General features: G+C 29.9%; 1 protein-coding gene and 1 long non-coding RNA gene across 2 annotated transcripts; both read left to right on the top strand.

The window, feature by feature from the left end:
* Window positions 1-5118: 5118 nt before the first annotated feature.
* Window positions 5119-7082, top strand: LOC120067921 (ethylene-responsive transcription factor CRF2-like). The gene has a single exon (XM_039019552.1). The coding sequence runs from the start codon at window positions 5738-5740 to the stop codon at window positions 6695-6697; it is 960 nt and encodes a 319-aa protein (XP_038875480.1). The 5' UTR covers window positions 5119-5737; the 3' UTR covers window positions 6698-7082.
* A 10857-nt stretch (window positions 7083-17939) lies between these two features.
* LOC120092891 lies at window positions 17940-20075 on the top strand. The gene is made up of 2 exons (XR_005486212.1): window positions 17940-18900; window positions 19111-20075. It is a non-coding gene; the product is annotated as an uncharacterized LOC120092891 (long non-coding RNA).
* The last annotated feature ends 3172 nt before the right edge of the window (window positions 20076-23247 follow it).

Here is a 23247-nt window from a genome sequence, read left to right as displayed (position 1 = left end):
TCAAATTGATTGTTTGAATGTATACAAAATTTACAATTAGTCTGGGAAGATGTTGAGTTCCTACGAAGCAAATTCCTTCTTTTAAAGTTAGGATTTCTACTAGTGGAGGATCAAAGGTCATCTTCAATAACTGAGCCTAAAAGATCTTTCAAAAGTTCGAAGAACAACACTTAATCCTATTGAAGGGGATCTAAAAATGAGATTCTGGTGTGTTGGCTATTCATGAGTGTATCTAACATATAACATTGTGTTATAATTGCTAAACTATTTCAATTGGTAAAAAATTTCTTTTCATAGGGCATAACCCCCTAAACGTAGAGGACTTTGCACTGAACTAGGTTATCAACTCTTATCTCTTTTTGTCATTATCTAACGTGTTACATCTTGTTGTTAATTGTATTAAGACATTATGTTTGACATGTGTTATTCAGTTTTATTCATTACACTATATTTGAATTTACGAATTAAGGACCTATCTAGTGAGACATTTCTTATCTCTTCCATCTTTTTTTTTAAAAAAAAAAAAAAACCATGGTATTATTTTATTATTTAATTTGAATAGACATTATTATTATGTATTGAGTGGGAATAAAATTTAATTTTGTAGAGTTTGTATGAGTAAAATGAAAAAGTAATATAATATTGTGAAATTAACAAACATTGAATATTGCCACCCTATGGCTAATGGCAGCTAAAATTACGGATCAACCCACCCATTTATTACCGTGTCCCTTCTGTTTTCTTTCATATATTTCCATTTCACACTGTCATTTCTCACATTAACGCCGCCGCCACCCCATCGTACGGCTATTATTAACTCTACTTCTCATCAATTTTATTCTTAACTAATCATATGACGACACGTCCTCATCTATACCAAAAGATATCTATGTCATACGTACTCGAACACTCAACTGATTTTTGCCTACAAAATAATAGCTTCTTTTTTACAAAAAAAAAAAAAAAAAAAAAAAAAAAAAAAAACCCAAAGGTCCTGTATAACACTGATAAGGAGAGTGAATAAATAAATAAATAAATAAGTATGGGAAAGCCTTAATATCTGTTAAATTCTAAGTTAAAATACTATATATTTCTTTCCAATTTTAGTGTATGTAGTTTTAATATATTTTTTCGTTTTTTAGATTTAACTTTCACGGTATTTGAATATATTTTTAAAATTTAATGATAAAAATGTTAATAGATAAAAAAATAATAAATCAACAATAAACTAGTAGTGAGATTATATTTGAGATTTGTTGAAAGTGTAAGGATTGAAATTGGACAATTGAAAGTATTTGAACCAAAATTGGAATATTTTCAAAGCATCAAGATTAAAATGGTATTTTAGGCTAAGTTTTATTTTAAAATATATTTGTATTCTTGTATAACTTACAATATTATCCTTGAACCTTTTTTAAATGTTTAAAACTATTCTAAATAATAGAAATCCATTCAAATTTCAAACGATAAGTTGAGACCTAGAACGAGTGATAATTCAAATTATGTTTTAGATGTGTTTTTTTTTAACTTTTAAAGGAGATATGCTTCGTAGATGATTTTAAAAATATTTATGAAAAGTCAAGAATAATATTAGTGTAACTTTAAATTTAAAAGAATAGAGACATTTTTTGAAACAAATAATAGAGTTTAGAGACTTTATTTATATATATATATATATATATAAAAAAAAAAAGTAACTACTCATAGTTTAGGTAATTCTCCAATTGGTTTGTTATAGTCTAATTTATTAGAAAATCCCAATTATGTTTTTCTATTAAAAACTTGTGTAAAATTTGCAAATAGAAAAGCTGAAGTGTCATAAAAGAAAATGACTTTACATATTGTGTTTGATAGAAGTCCAAAATTTTCAAAGGTTCTTCTAACATGTCTCAATCAAATGTTCGTAAAAATCATATTAAAAAGACCTATTAGATTTTTATCAAAATGTCTAATGACTTAATAAACATAACTTTTAAAGGTTTAGCATGCTAAACATGTAGTTATAAGGTTTATTGAAAGTACACATATTAAATTTAGACAATTGAAAGTATAAAATTTAAAATATGATATTTTCACCTTAATAAGAATAATAGCAAGAAATGGTAACTTTATTTTGGAAAATGAAAAATAAAAATAATTATGCACTAGATTTAACCCAAGCTAAGACATATGCCAAGGTTCAAATCATGGTGATTGAACTAATAAATAGGATTATACACTAGATTAATTAATTGTTTGAATATAGTTAATGTTACATAATTATTTCTAGAATAGCAATGTACTTGGGAAACAACATTCATTAAGAGCAGAAAATTTTCTTTATTACATGCCACATCAACATACTATTAAAAATAAGGTGGTTCCATCGATAATAATATGAGGTCTATTAGTATTTATGAAAATAAATTTATAGTGTAAACAAAGTGAGTATAATATTCCTACAGTACTAATCGTTTATAGTAAGACCCACCCCAAATGAGTAATACTGAGCACTTCTAGCAAATAATCCATATTAATTTAGGACAGTTGCAAATATAGCAACCATGTCCAAAATAATAGGAAATATAACAAAATACAAAATAACTATTTGATATAATAAAATATAGATCAAACTCTCAGAGTCTATCGGTGATATATTATATTGCTAATGGCTTGTTTGAGGGCCCAATATTATATGTAAGGAGATGATATAGCCTCTATATTATCTTTTGGCCCACAGATATACCATTTCCCCTTTTCATTTTCGTCACTCTCTCCTCCCTTCCTATGGTTCACTTATGTTTTTATTTCTTCATTCTTTTCTTGAGCTAATTTCATTATACTGTGGGTGTAATTTTTTTTCCACTATATCCATTCTATTAAGAAACTAGGGTATTTCAATCTAGTTCCATACACCCATTTTTTACCTTCAATTTATATACATCGTTTTTTTCTCCCGATTATTTATCTGTATAATGCACATTAAAAAATCACAATACTTTGGATTAAATCTTTGTACACAATTTCTCAATAATAATAATAATAATAAATCTCTTTATATATAACATCAATATTCAAAATCTACTACTCAAATTATAAAACTTTAATAGAAAACTCATCCGTGAATATATATGAGAAAAGCCTCAACGAAATCCCTAAAATCAAACCGAAGAAAAACATTTTTTTTCTTAAATGGCTCACTAAAATATTTAACTAACCATTCATGACCATTCAGTTCTCGATAGTTTTTAAAAATTAAATTTATAAATACTACCTTCACTATTTACCAAGTTCAAGTCATGGTTCAAAATTATTTATATATATTATAATATATATATAATATTTAAAAATTGGAAAAAATTTTAGAAAAAAAAAAGTTAGTAACGTCCATCCCTAACTTAGAATTAAATTTCATATTTTTAAATGTTGGTATTTGGTTGACTATTTACGATTAATTCTTAAATTTTGACTGAAGTTTTTTTTAAACAATAATAATAAATAATTATTTAAAAGACAATAATTGAATACAAAAAAACTGAATTGATACAATAATTGAATCTCAAATTATTTTAGAGTACAAAAAACTGAACCAGATAGAACTGACATATGAACTCTGCACACTCAAACACAGAGATATCAACTCAGACATAACAACTTTGCACATCTAAACACATACTCATAATTTCCCAGACATCCTATATCATCTCAGCGCCTCAAATAAACCCTAATAGAGATTTGTTAGCCATGAAGTCTATCATTTTGTAGAAGTTTATCAAAACTAGAATTTCTTATTATCAGATTTTGTTATATTTGCAATTCTTTAAAAATATTACTATAAACTTAATTATTGACACTAAAAGTGTTTATAACATTGAAAATACCCATTAATTTAAGTGTTTGTTAATAATTATTTCTTTTTTTTGTTTTTTTTTTTTTAAAGTCAAATTTTCGTTTTAAAAAAATAAAATATATTTTTATAGTGTTTAAACTTGACTCATATCTTGAAAAACATTTAATAATAATAATAATAATAATAATAATAATAATAATAATAATAATAGTGTCGTTTGGTTGATTTTAAGCTTAATTTTTCTTTAAAAAAGAAAACAAATAGTTTTCAAACATACAGCATCTGAATTTTTAAAAATTAATAAAATATAACTAACAAAAATTTCAACCCCACATCTTCATTCTCTACTCTTCTCACCTAAGACTTTAGGTATCGATAATATGTCAACGTTGAAATATTTTTACAAAAATATAAATACTAAAATATGCACCAAAAATCAATATATATATATTTCAATTTTATTATTCTTATATTAAGTTATATAATGTTCATTAAATCCCTTATTTTAATATTGAATTCATGACCTTTTATGTAATTGAGATTGGAAATTTAAATTATTGTTTGTCAATTCAGATTTATTATTATTTTTTTCATTCTTTTAGGAATATGATAATAATTTAAAAGGTATTCTCAACTTGTTCCCACTTGGTTGAGCAATAAATAGTTAGAAAAAAAAAAATGTGAACCAAAACTAAGTAGAAAGTTTCTTTATAGGCACAAGCTTATAAAGTAATTAAAAAAAAGGGTAATCACACACTTATAAAGCAAACCCAACCTAGTATCCAATTCTTCCAACGGTTTAAAAAAGCTTAGGTTTAATTAGGGGTTTAGTCGGTAATTAGAACATCATTAAACGGTGATTAAAGTAATTAAGGAGAAGGATGGTAGTATGGTGTAGTGGGTGTTTAAATTTTAATTGTTTTTAGTCAAAGTAAGACTGAAAAATCAGTCTCTGCCACTCACGTGACCCCTCTTCCTTCTTTTTTCTCTTTATTTTATTTTAAATTATTAAACTTTAATCTTTTGCTTACTCCGCTCCACTCTCTATTTTCTCATTGGGACGAATATTTTTCAACATACTCCTACTCCGCCACGTGTCACCTTCATACACCCCTCCGATTTATGCGGCGCTTCGTCCCATCATCTCCGCCTTTCCCCGGCGGAGCCACCCGTCCGGAGATCTTTTCCGTTTTCAGATATTTAATATATTTTGTTTTTAATTTTTTTAAATAATAATAATAATAAAGTATTACGAAAATACGGCTACTTGGGGTTGGTTGGGATCCTATAAAAATAGCTGGTTTCGATTGGCCACTGTGCTTTTTCTTCTCTGTATCTTATCATCTCCTTTGCTTTCCTTCACTCTATTGCCCGCCATTGTTTCTTCTTGTTCTTCCTCATCTGTTATCTTTTCCTTCCATTTCTTTAGAGAAACGTAGGAGAATACCAGAAGTAGCAAAGTGTCTTCAAACAGCCCTTTTCTTTAGGTGGGTTTTTAACTTTGGGGATTTTCAAGAAAAGAAAAAAAAAACTTTGGCCCCTTCTTTCTCTAGCCTCCTTTTGATTTTTGCTGGTTTCTTTCTTTCTGGGTTTTCCCATTTTTTGCTCTGTTTTTTTTTCCCTTTTGGGTGTTTGTGTAGCTTCAATCTCACGCTCGCACACTTCCTTCCCCTTCCTTTTCCTTTTCATGTGTAACTTTCCTGAAAAATTTCTCGTCCTTTAATGGCTTTTTAAAGAGGGGGTTTTAAAAATACCATTAATGGTGGGTTTCACTCCGTTTCAGGGCTTTCTTTAACGTGTTTTCTCTTTCAGCTTTCTTTTTCCTTGTTTATTCCTTCTTCTGTTTACTCGCTATTTCATTCCCTTTTGCCTTCGCTTTCCATGAGAATCTGATTCATTTAACTTGTAATGAATATGGATTTGGACTCTGTTTTTCCCTTCCCCATCAAATACACCGAGCATCTCAACCATGTTAAGCTCACTTCAATGCCGGAAATCAGGCCTAGGGTTGTACGGATTTCCGTCACCGACGGTGACGCAACTGATTCCTCCAGTGATGATGAGTCTGAAATGTTTGGTCGCCACAGAGTCAAGAAATTTGTGAATGAAATTACGATTGAGCCGTCTTGTTCTGGCGAAGGGAACGGAATCTGGGGTCTGAATAGATCGGCGAGGACTCGCCTGAGACGCTCCACGGGAAAATGTGGGGCGCCATCGAGGAATCGTCGGTCGGCGAAGGGTACTCCCGGGAAGAAGTTCCGTGGTGTGAGACAGAGGCCATGGGGAAAATGGGCGGCGGAAATCAGAGACCCACTCCGCCGTGTACGCCTCTGGTTGGGAACTTACGACACGGCGGAGGAAGCCGCTATGGTTTACGACAACGCCGCCATTCAACTCCGGGGACCCGATGCACTCACCAATTTCACAACCCAACAACCAAAATCGTTCGACGGAAAATGCTCTGGCTACAACTCTGGCGAGGAATCGAACAACATTTGCTCTCCAACCTCCGTCCTCCGATGTCCTTCTCCACCCATCGAAGAAGCCCAATCGCAAATCCCCGGCGAGCAAGACAACTCGTGCGTGTCGGAAAATTTCTCGTCGGAGTTCTCCGACTTCTCGAGCTGTTCCGATACCTTCATTCCCGACGACATTTTCGCCTTCGAAACTTCGATTCCAACCTTATTCGATGATATGGGCCTACAAAATCAGACCAACTTCTTCAGCAACGACGGTTTCTTCAACGGCGTATTTCACAGTCCGGTCGAAGAAATCGGATTCGGGTTCGAATACCCGACTCCACCACCCGACGATTTCTTTCAAGACTTCAGTGATGTGTTCGGGTCGGATCCTCTCGTCGCACTCTGAAGCTTTTCCGTCGCCGTTTCATGGCAAAGTTTTGCTCCGGCCGGTGTTCTCTTTTATTATTGTTTTTAATTTAATTCTGTAATTGTGCGTGTTTTTTTTTTTTACTATTATTAAATATGAATGAGAGAAGGTGTCCGTCACGTTAACGGCGATGGATGAGTTTGTTTATCTACATGTTCAATTTCCTTTTTTCGTTCCGTTTCTGGACCGTTTCCCTTTGTAACAGAGCCACGTTTTACTTATTCACGTGACTGGCACGCTTAGAAAAAGATAAACCAATAGTACGGAGGAGACTACAGAATCCCTCCAAGTTTTTCTTTTTTAAAAAAGGAAAATTTGAATACACGTGCAGAGCACACGTGCCACTCGACCGAGCCTGGCTACCTTAATGACCTTTGTATTTTTCTTCTAAAAAAAACAAATAAAATATGGCGTTTATTTTTGGGTTTATGGGTGTCGGTTTTATATTATTTAATAATTGTGTGAAATAAAATAAAGTAACGTTTGAAGGAAAGGTGTAAAGAATTTAAAGTCATTATTAATTTTCCACTAATTCAAACAATTTTGTGGTTACATGTATTGGACTGAGACATGAATTAGAGAACTGTAAACTTAATGTCAGAAATTAATTATTTTTGAAAAAAAAAAAACATCACATTTAAGAATGGAATGGAAACAAGTTCTTGTAAAGGGTATAAAAGATAAATGACACTTCGAATAGTTTGAATTAATTCCGAGATATTTCTTTAGAGTATAATGGTGTGTTTGAACGACTTTAGTGGAATATATATCTATAAAATATCTTATTAGTTTTTTTTTCTCCACCCAAATATCATAGAATTAAGTGGATTATCTCATAAATTGGATAAGATACGTGCAAGTCGATCGAAAAATTCAAGAACTTAAACAAATGACTAAAAATGATTTCGTTTTTAGCTTTATGCTTTTCAAATTTTCAATTTAAATTTTCACATTTTTTAAACAAACACTTGAATTCATAATCAAATTCTATAAATAATATTTATAACGAATTGAAGAAGTACATATACCAATAATTATAACGAATAGTAATAGGTGATTATAAAAACAATTATAACTTTTCGACGCAATATTAATTATTATAGTTAATCAATGTATTCGAGTAATTTTTTGAAAAGAAAAAAGAAAAGAAAGAAAGAAAGAAAGCAACTAATTACAATTAATCAATATTTGGTAGATATATTAATGATTACAGTCAAATTGTACAAATTATTATAATTGGTTAATTTATATAAGTAATTTCAACTTGGCAGGTACATTAGTGCTTAAATTTAAAGTTTATGTCTATATTAATATTCAATTATTATAGTTAACCTAATGTGTGTAAAGCATATCATTGATTGTAAATTTTATAATTAATCCATATATCCATGAGTATATTCAAGGGAAAGTGTAGTCAATAGCTATAAATAAATATTGATCATAAAAAATGTCTAAAAACATAGTAATTAGAAAAAAAAAATTTACTCTCAAATAACTCCTAAAATATTATAGCATCTTCTGTCTTTCAAACCAAAAAAAGGAAAAAAAAAAAAAAAAAAAAAAGAAGAAGAAGAAGAAGAAGAAGAAGAAAAGAAGCATCTTCTCATAAAATCACATGTTGAACATAGCAAAAATAGAATAAAGATTAAAAAAAAAAACATTTATCAAGAAGCCCTAAAGTGGTCTATATAGACATGTTAATTTTGTTACACCCAAATATTCTTCATATTTAGAAAGAATCACCCATCAAATCACATAACATAAAGTTGCAATATTTATTTCCATATACAAATTCCAAATAATACTCATAGACTTTATGGAACTTTATCCCTATATAGTCTATTAGTTTCTTTAATATCTTTTTTTATAATTTCCTATTTTACTTTATAGTTTAAGACAGAACAAGGACAAAGATATACTTTATTGCATTGCAATATATAAAACTTAGCAACATTAAAAAGAAAATTATAAAATATAAAACATATAGATTGCCTTTAGAGAGAATTAAGGTTCATAAGAAAAAAAAAAAAAAAAAAAAAGAGAGAAAGAAAAAAGAGAGAGAAAGAGAGAGAGATTTATGAATTTCAAATTGTAGGGGTCACAAGACCTCATTGGTCCCTCACTAAGAAGATGACATTTCATTTCATACTAAGATTTTCTTTTTTTGTATTTAACACCTATTGTTTCAATATTGCTTTATTTGAATTTTGTTTTGTTTCATGTATATCTATTAAGATATGGTAGATTTTTCATATCTTATTAGGAGATTGTGATTGATGTCAATACAACTCAAATTTTGTCTCCTCTAATGGATTCATTTCTTTAGTCAAAATAGAGTCTAGCTTATTGTTTCATAATTTCTTGCTTACAATTTTTCTAAAATTTAATGTGTTCATATATTAGTCATTTATTTTGCTTTTAGGATTGTCTGATGAGACACAATGTAATACTACCAACTTATATCATTTGGATATTTTCATTTTTCACAAAAGTATTTATAGAATAATTACTTAGTTTGGAGACATTCTCCTTAAAAGTCATCTCTGGGACATCTTATATCTCAAACGGATCATTTAAAGATCTTTTAGACGGGAGATGATTGATGAATAAAATATCTCAATAAAAAACATATACTTGTATTTAAGGGAAAGTAACTTTAGCTTAGGAAAGAAGGTTGTCTTTTTACCATTTGAGTTCGTTTGCTTTTTATTTAATATGATATTGGAAACTATAGGTTGTTCCAACTTGTATACCGCAACTCAATTGAACTTCTTAACACATAGAGTAAGATAGTTACTTTTCTAACATACAACAATCTTGATCTTTAAAAACAAGATCTAAGTCATTGTTTGTCAAAAATGAAATAAGATTGATGGATTAAAAAGCAAGAAATTGAATGTATACCATAAAATGTATTAATTTGATACAAAATTAGGAACATTGTCAGCTAAGATTGATGTGAAGGTGACATGTTATGTATAATTTTAGACATGTGAGACAAGTTCAAAAAGGAAAAAAAATGAACTCAATGATAAAACCAACACAACGTGAGCTATATGTAAACCGAGTTACAAAAAAAAAAGAAAGAAAGAAAGAAAGAAATTTGAGACCTAAAGGATAACATATGACCCTAAACAAGCCACTTGAAGAAAGGAATAAGCTCAATTCCTTACCTCAAGCTCACGAGATTGAGGGCAATGTGACCTCTTTACCTTAAAGGGCACGTGCCTACTATATTATATGGTCAAATTACTTAAGTATTGGAGTGTATATGACAAACACGACACAGATGTACATCTCTTTTTCTTTTGTGGATAATTTTTTGTGAAGTTCATCATTTTAAGTCACTACTTATTTGTCACCTCATTTCAAATCATGTTTTTTATTAGTCACTTTTTATTGATAATCTCATCCTCTTAAATTATAAATTAACTACTGAAACATATGTGAAAAGTAATTGATAAATGAGGAGTAATTAGTTGAGATCAAGTAGGAAATCCTAATTGATTATCCAAGGGTTATAAACAAATTTAAGTTGGGAAAAAGAAAAAGAAAAGAAGAATTAATAGGGAGGGAAAATGGAAAAATGTGAATTCCAAGGCATAGGGTATATAGGGTAAATAGGGAATTTTGATAGTGGCACAAAATACAAAAAGTAAAGGAGAAAGGAGAAAGAATGATGTTTGAATGAATCAGAGCCGTACACGTAATGTCTGTCACTAAGGCTAACGGTTTTTCCACTCCCAATTTCCCACCACTCACTTGGCTCCCCCTCCTCTTCTCTGCATGGTCCCCTTCTTTCTTCCTCTACCTTCGCTAACCCCTCTATTTTCCTTTTTCTTTTTTCTTTTTCTCTTAATACAATTTCTTTATGAATAATTATTTCAAAAGTAGTTTTTAAAAATTTGTTTGTGTTTTTGAAATTCACCTAAAAATTCAACTCTTGTACTCAAGAAAGATACAAACTATTATGATAAGAAAACAAGATGAGATAGACTTAAGACTCAAAAACTAAAAACCAAGAACTAAATGGTTATTAAATAGAGCCTTAATAATCCATTGTTTGGTTTCTTATGTTTCCATTAATTAGGCCTATCCAAAACTAAAAAGTAAATATGTTTTTGTTTAAATTCGGTTAAGGATTCAAAGGCCTGCTTAGAAAAAATGAAAATCATTGTCGGTGACAATTTGGTTTTGGTTTTCTAATCTTGAAAGTAATTAGGCTTGTTTCTACAACTTTTTTGTCATGTGTTTTCATCTTTCTTAACTAAACATTTCAATTTTTAATCAAAATTATAAAAACAAAAACAAGATTTTTAAAAATGATGAACCCTATTTGATTTTTTGAAAAATAAGCCTATAAATACCCTTTTCCACTTCTAAATTTTTTGCTTTGTTATTTAATTTCTATCAATATTTTAAAACATCTAGCTAAGTTTTGAAAACTAAAAGAAACAATTTTAGAAAATTTGTTTATGTTTTCGAAATTTGGGTAAGAATTCAATTATCTTATTTAAGTGCTTCAAATTGAACAATTGGGTTTGGTTTGAAAAATACTTCAACCTAACCTAACCCACAAACACTCTACTTAAAACTCAAGGGTAAGAATATAACATTTTGAAACTAGAGACCAAATAGAATTTTAAAGAGTAAAAATGAAATATTTTAAAATCTAGCTATCAAATATAAAATTAGATTCAAAACTTATTTTGAAATTACATGGAAGAATTAAATGTTGGCGGCTATGGGGCTCTCAATTATGTCTATTCTCTTACCATTATTTTGAAATTATGGGCAACAGCCAGAAAAAAAGAAAAAAGAAAAAAAAAATCCAATTATTTTAGACAAATAGAAGATTGTGATATTTTGGGTTAAAAAACAAATTACTTATAAAAAAAAATCTAAGAAGATAAAAGATGATTGTGTTTTAATTGGCAAAATATACATATAGAATGAGGCATAAAATGGCCAAAAGAGGTGTCCCTTTCACCAGCCATATTATAAGATCCAAGTGGGCACCCTGCTGAATATTAATAAATGTAAAGTTTATTTCAATTGTTATTTTTATTTATTATTATTATTTTAAGTTGCCAATTCATTTATTGTTACTTTATATCAATTATTTACACTCATTAAATAGGCTTCTATACTTTACAGTTAATTATTTCACCAATTCCCCATATGGTAACTTTTCTAATAATGACAATAATGAATGTTAAAAAGAATATTTAAATTCTATTTAGGTCATTTGCAAAATAATAATAGAAGATTGCCCTCTATGGTAGTGTTGTCCTCCATGTAATGTATTTTTTCAAAAATTATTTTATGTGAGTTTATTCTTTTTCTTTTGATGACCCTAATATCATGTAGTTATATTTTTACATATGGGCAAGTAAATATAGAACAAGTTAATAATCAACAACACTAATATCCTTCATATATCAATGTATATTATTGATATACAAATGATATGAACCTAATTAGATAAATTACTGATAAATTTGATGTGATATATTTGATAAACGCAAGTACATGCATCGAGTAATAAAATTTCCGACAAAACGAAGATAATATTGTCCTCCAAGATTGGGATACAATTCTTTCTAGTTGGTTAATTATTGTTGATTTTATGTAGATGATTTGACAATTATTTGAGATTCAATTTTTAAAACCAAACTATCTAATTAACAAATTTCGATGAGTGAAGGTTTAGAACATATTGATTCAATTATAGACTTGCATGCATATTTTGAATGATTGAATTAAAGGATGAACCATCAATGATCATATGAAACCTAGGAGTCTTATAAATTCAAGATGTCCTCCCTTAAGTTCAATTTGTTTTAACACCCAATTACTAAATTCATTCGCACGCTTAATTAATTAGGCACAACATGAAGACCTTTTAATCACAATTCTTGTTAATGACTTATATCACTCGCATGCATAGTCAGATTATAATTCAAGTCCCCACTTTCCAACAAACTCTTTTTCTCTCTCTCTCAACTAGATAGTTAACCTAAGTACATTCAAATATGGCCAGTTTATTAAAAACATTAAATCAAGAAATTCAAAATGTGATTATGACAATATCTATCCAAGAGTCAATTGACAATTAATCAAAATCCGTAACATCCTCAATACCCTAAATAGAAAAGTCTAGCAACTCATGATCGTGTCAAACAATTCAAAAATATCAACCATTTACAGAACAATCAAAATAAAGGGAAGGGAAGGGAACGATGCACAATGGTCAACAACACCACGTAGATCGCCCATTCTGTCTTCGACTCCCATCTTTGAGCTAACAAACAATCTCTGCAGCTACCTTTCTCTCAAACTCTCTCTAGAACGGCGCATTTTCATGTCTTAACTTAGACAACTCATTGGAACTTCATGCCTTTTACCACTCAGCAAACAGAACATTTTAAAGAAAAAAAAATTGAGGCAACATTGTGGCACTGCGATTAAGTTCCTCAAACGCTCTTAGTGTTACAAGACGACGTAGTAGCACTACCCAATTTTCACCTCTCAAGTGTGTAGCACCATCTTAGCACCGTGGGAGTGCCTCAATGCTCTTTTTTTTTTTTCTGATATTTGTCTCACTTCCTTTTCTTTTTGTACAAATGATCCTCGAGTCCTTATATTTGGATTTTTACACCATTTTGTGCTCAAATTCTTCGCAACTTATTCCTGCATTTCAGTTCCTTGAAATTCACTCAATTTAACTCATTAAATCAAATAAATTAGAAATAAATATTTTAAATTGGAAGCAAATAAAACACTTTTCAATACCATCGATATATTTCAAACTTTGGAAACCTGAAACCAGATTAACATTAAAAAAGAAAAAAAAACTGATAATTAGATTTCAAATATATATATTTTCTTATTTGCAAACCCTTACATTCCAAATATGACAAATATTTTAATTACCCATTAAAAATATTCTCTACAAAATATATGTTAATACCGAAATCTAATTTAATAATAAATTTGTAACGAGAATAGAACCGTGTCTACAAAATCAGAGAACTTTGCATTGATATGATGCTAAGCCGCATACATTGACACTTTTATACCCAAGTTAGCATCAGATTTATGAGTAACTTAGACAATAGAAAGAGTATTGTGTTTAGATGTACCTCTTTTATACAGAAAGATATGGATTTACTAACCATACACTAGAGAATTCAATTAAAGAAAAACGGTTGCATAAAATGAAGGGTTGTTTGGACAAATGGTCAAAACCTAATGAACTTTTTAAATAGTGGCAGTCAAACTTTTTCTTTGAATAAATGACCAAATGATTATTTTAGAATTTTTAATCAGATTTATCAAATATAAAAAATATCTTTTATTTAACTTAAATACTAACCAATTTAAAATTCAAATAAAAACAAACTAAATCCTCAAATGAAGGAATATTAGGTAATTTATTGTGTGAACCAACTTGTGAAAACAAATCCAGAAAATAACTCCTAAAAACAAGCAAAAATATTGTTATTAACCACAAATTAAAAAAATTGGACACCTAACATAAAATTCGTGGATACTGTAAAATTATTAAAAATTATGTTTTGAGATGTAAAAATACTATGTATATAAAGAATAAAACCAAAGAAGGTATTTATGTTTTGTCTTATGTTCTCAATTCCTTTATTTTATATCCATAGCATTCCACTAAGTATCTTCTAATGAAAAATGCTAGAATTTTCTTATCAATTTTGCCGCATAAATACCTTGTACTAAAAGTAGCTAAATTTTCATTACACTTTTGGCAACAAAAAATACCTGAGATAATTTAAATCTTATACCTTGTAACAACTAAAAAATGCCTCCTAATAGCTAAAACAAATAACTAAAATGATTCATCTAAATATGCACCTTGTACTATGGTATGCAAATACCTTGTATTGAAAATAACTAAAGTCTTCATCAATTGAACCGCACGAATACCGTAAACTTGAAAAAAACCCTAAACTTTGTTAGTATAGGTACACCATTACATACCTTAAGTTAAAAAAAATCCAACACTTAATGGTAGAAGCTTATTGCCATATTGATTACAATCCAAATTAGCTAAATTTGTGGGGATTGATATAACTCAACCGTAATTGTTTGGAGCTTGTGATTTGGAAAGGTAGAATTGGAACTTTACATAGGGAGATTGGCCTTCCACATCAAATTTTGGTCATAAATCAATGAATTTAAAAGATGGTTATTATTTTAATTGGAGGTCCCATTTTGACCCTTAAATGCATTTTTCCCTAAGTATGTAAGAGTAATTACACTATCATTTGGAAAAATAATAAAAGGTGGAGTACTTTTGAATGATAACAAAACACATGGATATCACGTGACTCCAACTTTTTGAAATCCTAAAATACTCTTATCCTCTCTTTTAATTGCAGTGTAATTAATTCGATATCTGTATTAATGAGACTGTAATTAATTGTTCAACTATACATCCATAAGACTTTCAACGCCAACTAATATCATTATTCCAAGTGGATAATTTTCCATAAATCTCGTGATTTAACGTTGCTTTGAATTTTTGTATCAAATTTAATGGTTAGTTTGAATATTTCAATCTTCTACAACAACTATTTTTCAAATCTTGGTTACTTTTATTAATTAGTCTTTGTTTATTTTGAGCCATGTTATTTTTTGTTTTAAATGTTTCATTGGGAAGAATAGCAAAACAGAAATTTCATGCAAATAAATTTTCATATGTGTTCCCATTTTTCTTCAACCTTAAAATGCCTTCATCTAAATTTTCAATTATACAACAACTAATTATGTCCTTTGCAGATTTCTGATGTAGGATGAAAGACTCAACTTAATCGATCACGACCAATAGTTTAAGTTGTAGAGTCTCTTCTTTCCATATCCGTATCGAGCCATTGTGAAAATGTAGGTCAAGCTGTAGATGGTGTTAGTATTAACTTTTCGTGGGGTCTTATACCCATCTTGACTGATTCGATCAAGGAAGGCATCGTCGAATATTGTCTGTTTCTCTTCTATTCATGAGATCTCCATGATTGACATCAACACCGCATCATGATTGATTAGTAATTCAATTTACGATTTTTAATTGGGATTTTAATTCTCCAATCTAGATCAATTTTTTTCTTCATGAATGCAATTATTTAGATAAAGTTTTTTTTTTATGAATCCAGTCTTCACTTTCTAAACTAATGTTTTGGTCTAAAACCAAGAAAAAATATTGTTATAGAATTTTGGGCAAGTTCAAAAGCGATGTAGATGGTTTGGTTAGGTGATTTTCAATTGCAATGTATTTGTTTTTTAGTTTATCAATTATACTGTATTTGTAGGTCACATAAATATCTCATCGATCTCGTCAAAAACTTTCAAAAGATATTTGATGATTACAAAAAATAATTATAGTGTAATTAATTTTTCTTTAACCCTAAAATGTCCCTATTTGGATTTTCAGTCATGTTGCAACTAGTTCTATCATTTGCATATTTTAAGCTAAACTAATTTGGCGGAGGAGCCGATGATAGTTCAATTACTGCTATATACCTGCTATATACCTGATTATTCCAATTATACCATATCATTTGGAGAAAAATCTGCTATATACATACTATATAACCTACTAGATCATTTGGAGAAAAAATATGCTAATGGCAGATTTTTTTTTTTCAAATATCAAAACTAAACAAAGTTGGTAGAGGAGTCGATTGTTGGTGGAGGAGCTGATTTCGGAGAGGAAAATTGAGGTAACTTGGTTGGAAAAGAGATCGTGTAGTGCTTAGAATCTGGCCAACCGATAGTCTGTAGATATTTGTATGGTTGGAGGTAGTTTAGACTTTTATAAATTTGTTTATATTTTATTTTTAATTTATTTTGCTATTTACTATTTTTTTTGAATGAAAAGATGATTTGCTATTTTTACAAATGAAAAATTAAAATATGTTATTCTCTTCGTTCGCTCTGTCCCTAAAATGAAGTGACTATTGAGGTTCACCTCATGGAGGTGTTGGCCCCTTGGGCTTCTCTTGTATCTTGGTTTCTAAAAGTTGGTTGGCCATGAAATCATATAAACTTCTCTCTAGAATTTTAAATTTACATTTTTTTTTTTTTTACAATATGTAGAGAGAAGAATTGAATCCCTAACTTTGAGTTCGATAGTACAAACACTATATTAGTTGAACTATGCTCATTTTGACAATTTAAATATTTTTCTCCTACTTAATTATTTAAGAAACAAAATCAAACAAAAAAAAATTGACATAATATTTTATTAATTATGTATAAACATATACTTTTTCCTTTCCCCAAAAGAATAAATTAATAATAAAAATTCAGCTTTTGGGCCCATGGTGTTTGTGTCCGACATATCGTCTATGATGTCGCGACGCATCGGGTCCTAAAATTGATGTTACTGGAACGCTACCCATACTGTAGCCACGAGGGCCCATCTTGGGTTGATTAGGCCCCTTAGCTCAGGCCCACTTTATATAATATATAGATATATTTCTGAAAAGACTGCGATTAAAGTCAGACTTTTGACCAAGTTGAGTTCATAAAGATTAAAGAAGAAACCCACCGTGTGGGCTGGCACGTGCGAGCCCTCTTTTGCCCTTTCTAGGCACAGCTTTCTCCATTCCTTTGTTAAACAAGGTGCAGCAGCTCACTGGTTTTTGAAATCCACCTACAGTTCCGCCATGGATGAACCTCAAGCTCAGCCTGTTTGCGCTCAGGAAGCTCTCAATTTGCTCAATTGCGTTACGGAATCTCCCTTCGATCAAGAGAAATGCTACCGTCTCCTTCATTCTTTGCGTGAATGCGTGCTCAGCAAGGTATTCATTCATTCATTCCTTCTCTTCAATTTGCCCTAACTCTTCACTGTTTGTTTCCATGGTTCTTCTTATCAATTGGTACTGTTTTTGGAATTTTCGAATTAGGTCATCTAGCTCTCTGAATCGAAGCTCGATTTGTCATCCTTCCAATTGTGATTTAGTTATAATAATGAATTAATTGGTTCATTTTAGGACTAGGGTAACGGAAACAGATGCAGGTTGATTTTGTTTAAACATTTGAAATTTTTGTTCTGATTGGCTTTAACTTAGTGTAGAATGAAGTTAATTCTGTTTCTGATGTTATTTTCTTTGATTTGTTACTTCCAACAGAAAGTGAAGAAGTTCTCTCTGGCGGAAGAAGAACAAACAAAGCCAGTTAAGAAGGATGCTTGAAGGAAGCAATTTTGTAAGACTGATTTGTTCATCTTAAAGTAGGGTCTGTTGTTACTGTTGAATTTTTTTTTCCCTTCCATTTCTAGGAGATATTGTCTCTTGAAATTTGCTGAAGTGGTGAATCCACCATGTACCCTACCATTCCAATGATTTAGAATTGAATTCTATCAAAAATGGTGACCATTGAGTTCCTAACAAGTCCAATAAACTCTGTTTCTGAAATCTAAAATATTATCTATTTGCTATTCTATTCCCGTGGTTACTGAGCTAGAAATTTCTTTAGAACAACATTCTTTAACTCAAACATCAGATCAAATTTATTTCATTTGATCAGTCTAATTTCTCAACCTGACCTGCTAAGCACAATATTTAAGGTCCCTAGATGCAACCATTTTGTTTTTAGTTTTTGGTTTTAAAAAATTGTGTTTGTTTACTAACAATCTCTTACTTATGGTTTTCTTATTTCCTATAAACATTTAATTTCTTAACTAATTAGAACCATTTTTTTAGTTTTCAAAATTTGGTTTTGATTTTGAAAACTCTTAAACTGTGGATAATAAAGCATAGTAGACAACAGTGGTTGAGACTTAATTTTCAAAAACAAAAAACCAAAAAACAAATAGTTACCAATCGAGCTTTATTTATTTATTTATTTATACACTGATATGTTTTTAAATCACCAATGCCAATGGGTCTCTGCGTATTGATATCTAACTTTATAAATGTTTCACAATTCAAGAATGGAGATCTTGTTAATCTTGTGAGAAGCCAGCACAATTTTCAAACATAAAAAACTACTTATCAAATGGGCCTAAGGGTTATATAGTTTATGTTTATGTTTAATTTTCATGATTTTTATTTTCTCAGCTAATTGAAGACTACTCATCAAATAGCAATTGATTTAAAAAGAAACAGAAATGGTAATGGAAAATGGGATAGGACAAAGCCACCATTGAGGTAAAAGAAGTTATCGTTGCATCCATTTACATGTAAAGTTAGTCCAGGACATCATATTAAAAAAAAAATAATAAACAAAAGACCATGATTTCCTATGATAAATTCTCCAACCCCATTTGACATTACAGCTCTGTAAAACCTGAATCTGAATTACACTTTTGTGGATGAATTTATAAACTGATAGAAAGGTCCACTCAATGGATAATGTAGGTGAGCACCAAGGCCAACAACATCAATACATAGGCAATCCCTTGGTCTATGCTTGTCCCTGCAAATCAAAATTACAATAATTTTCATCAGCTACATTATAGGACCCTGAAACAGTGAAACTTCATCCCAGATTCAGGTTCAGGTTGGTTTGATAATTGCTTAGGCCATGTTTGATAGCCATGTCGATTTAAAAATCAGAAAATGGCTATGAAAAGTGGAGTTAAAAAGGAATAGAAAAGAGAAGAAGAAGAGGTAACCATCGCTAGCAGCAGGAGGTTGGGCCGGGGACAAAGACTGAGCATAAGCAGGGGAAAGCACAGCCAAAAGCAAAGCAACAGCAAATAGAATGCCTCCAAAAGGGACCTTATAAGCAACGACCGCCATTGTTGAAAAGAAGAAGGAGAAGGTTGTAAGTGAAAATTAAAAGAACGAAATCTCTCTCTGCGACGTCTCTCAGAAATGGAAGAAGTAGAGAGGAAAGCTCGGGAGAGGCGTAGCAGAGAGAGAGAGAGAGAGAGATTATTGGAAAATCAAAGTATTAAGGCCGGGAATTGATAAAAATGATATGAAACTGTCAAGAGGGGAGGGGGCTAGCCAAACCACCAATTGACAGTTCCAACGTAAAGGACGACGGCGTGGCAATGGCGGTGTGGCTCTCAACCAATGGGGCTATGGATTATATAGCCCCCATTTAGTTTGGAATGTTGCAACTAACAACTGCAATTCCCATCTAAATCGCTTATTTCATACCCTTTTTTGGGTTTTCTTGAAACAGTCTATAGGCTTCTTTTTCACCATCTCATACTTCCTTTTTCTTTCTTTTGGAGATAGGAGTATTTGTCATAATTTAGCGGAAGTTGAGAACCTATAACTACCATTCATTTATGGTCATTCGTCTCTTGAAAATCAAGATAATTGGAATTTCTAAAATTTTCCAAATGGTAGATGTTATGTTTATTTTGTAACAAAATTGGTAAGAATGCCCTACAATCATGTATTATTATTATTTTTTGGGTATTGGTGTATTATTCCAAAAATTCACCTCTAGAATTGGTATATTATAAATATTTATTATGGGCAAAATATACTTTTGATGTCTAAGGTTTGGGATTAGTGTCTATATTACCATGCGAATTTTAAAAGCTATATTTTAGTGTATTAATTTGACCGTTAGTTGACTTACGGATATTTGATGTGATTTTTTTAAATGAGGTGTGATCCCTAGATTAATGGGTTAGTTTTGAATGAGGTGTATTTTTTTTTTTCTTTTTTTTACTAATTTTATATCATTGGTTAGATTACATGGCTTTTGAATTACATTTTTAGCCTTTGGATTCCTCGTCTCTCACCCCTCAATTTCTTCTCTTGTTTTCCTTTTACATTTTTCTCTCTGTTCTTCTCTAGTAAGACTTTTGTTCACAGCCACAGTTTGATGCTCGCAGTCTCACCACCGGTAAAAGTTGAATGAAGTTCTGCAAGTTCATATACATTTAGCAAAGAAATTATACCAATCCAAAACCATATAAATTTAACCCATTAATTTCTTGAAGTTCTGCAAGTTTCTTTTGCTGTGAATAATTTTTATCGCACAGATACTTGCATATATTATTGCTCGAGAGACATTTATAATTGAATGAAGCTTTAATAATGGAGGTTACTTATGGGCAAAAAAAATCCCAAATGGGCTCACAAAATGTAGCAAAATCAATTCGATTTGGGCATTAGATTGAGAAGTTGAAGTGTGAGGGTTTTGAAGGGATAGGTTGGAATTGTGGAGACAACTCCAAATTGGTGCAAATATATATAGAACGTTGATCAAAGGCAAAATTAGAAAGGAAATTAAATTTTGACCAAAAGTCAAAGAAGGCAAATTGTTTTTTTTTTACCCAAGTCAAAATTAAAGAGATATATAAAATCATTCAGATTTTTTATTATAGCATATCGCACACATGACATATTTTTTTAATCCCCAAATTGCCCCTGGTATGGTCGATTAATGATTTTTCCAATTACTGTGTAATTGCTATATCGTGTATAAATTTTCGATAGAAATACAATGTAAATGGAATCGTATGTTATGAGTACGTGTATCAATTCTAAATAGAAATAAGTGTAAGTGCAATCGTCGATTATGAGATTGAATTGATGATTTCATATATGTTTTGATTTGATTTCACCACTTTTCGAAAATATTCAGAATTAATCAATCTTTAATTTATTTATCACAATTTTGATTCTAATTCATAATATATCTTTAGATTTTATATTATTTTATTGATTTTTTATTATTTTAAATTCAAAATATATTTTTTAATCTTAATTAGGATTTTACTTAATATTTTATACATATTATCTTCTAACAAACTGTATATTTCATTTAAATTTTTATCTTTTTTTTTGTATTTTTTAATCACATTTGATTGATTATCATCTTATTATTTTATTATATGATTAATTTGTCTTTTTGACAAATAAATAAGTATTTACTTTTGCAGTCTTACTATTTTTGATATGCCTCTACATTGAGTTAGGCTTCTTTGATAGGTTTTTGTGATTAATGGAGTTATAAATATAATGTAATTGTTGAACCTTAAATGAAAATGAAATTATAAATACAGTGTAATTATAATTATAAATAAACAAACTCCCTTCCTGATTTTTCTCCTCCAAATTATATTTGAATTTATATTTTATTATCAAATTAGATTTTATTTAACCATTTATCGAATTAATCACAATAAATAAAAGCTTCTTGATTTATCTCTCCAATTTATATTTTATTATCAAATTTGATTTTATCTAACTAACTTTCTATTTGTTTAAATGTTTGTTACAAATTCAATTGTATCTAAATATTTTTTCATTATTTTATGTATATTGTTATCAAATTAATTTGATTTTTTTTCTTCATATTTTCGACATTTTCAAAAACACGTAAAAATGGCTTGTTGTACCTAAAAAGAAACATATAAATGAGAATTAAACTTTAAATATTTGAAACATATGTATATATATATATATTGTTCAATATATTATTATCATCATTAATCATTATCATTATTAATATTATTAAAATAAGATAAAAAACCCCTAAATCTCACCTTCTGGAATTCATGTCTTGATTAGCTTTTGCCGACCAACCTTGCTAGGTCACCGACCTTTTTCACTCACACACATGTTTCCTGCTTTTGCTTCTACTTTGAACATCGTTTTTAACAATGACGTTCTAAGATTGATAGCGTTTAAAGTGGCTTTTAAGATCCTATGAGAGAAATGGTCATATGAAATGAAGACGATGAAACTCCCTACAACTAATTTAATGTCAAACGCAATCATATTTCCAATAGTTACATTGTCCTAAAGTTGCAATTTCTTCAAATATTCACTTGTCAATAACAACTTCACTGGTACAAATCAACTTTGCTCTTTCTCACCTTGAAGGAAGTCCATCGTTGTGGACATCCATAAGTTTTTAATGACCCCCACTGCCTGGTCGTCGTCTTCCCTCGCATACACGCATCCTATAGACAGCCGGAAGTATTAAAGATCATACTGAGTGATTTTTAATTTTTGCTTTTGGAATATTTAGATACTGTGATTTATGGTTCTAGAATGTTTAGGTAGAGTGTATTTATGGTATTCAAGTTATTTTTAAAGTAGTGTATCTTTGCATTCTTATTTGTACTTACTTTTGTTTTTTGTTTTTGTTATTTTATCATTCAATAATTAGTATTTTCTATTATATAAAATTGGTTTTTCTATTTTTATAATTTTAAAATCTTTTACCATTGTTCCAAATGAAACTTTAAAATTTGTTATTTCTCTTGTCAGCCCTTTTAACAAAGGAAAATGTTATGTCGCAAGTAAAAATTAATAGAGGGAAAAAAACGGCAGAAGAATCATCACCTTTTGTAGCGGCGCAATTGCATTGAAATATATTGGTGTGTGGCAGTGAGGATAAAATATTGAGAGTATTTTTGTTTGGTTTTTTGGTGTTCTTTTTATTGTTTATTCCAATTACCAAGTTGTGGTACTTGGATTCAAATGTTTCTGTTGGACTATTTTGAAAAATTTTGTAGCATGAGTTTGAATTGTTTTTATAATCTTCATCATATTAGAACCTTAGTTGCAGAAGAC

Source organism: Benincasa hispida, chromosome 12 (genome assembly GCF_009727055.1).
Source record: "Benincasa hispida cultivar B227 chromosome 12, ASM972705v1, whole genome shotgun sequence".
NCBI classification, from domain to species: domain Eukaryota; kingdom Viridiplantae; phylum Streptophyta; class Magnoliopsida; order Cucurbitales; family Cucurbitaceae; genus Benincasa; species Benincasa hispida.
The sequence above is the reverse complement of the archived record's forward strand: the minus strand, read 5'-3'. Positions and strand labels throughout refer to the sequence as shown.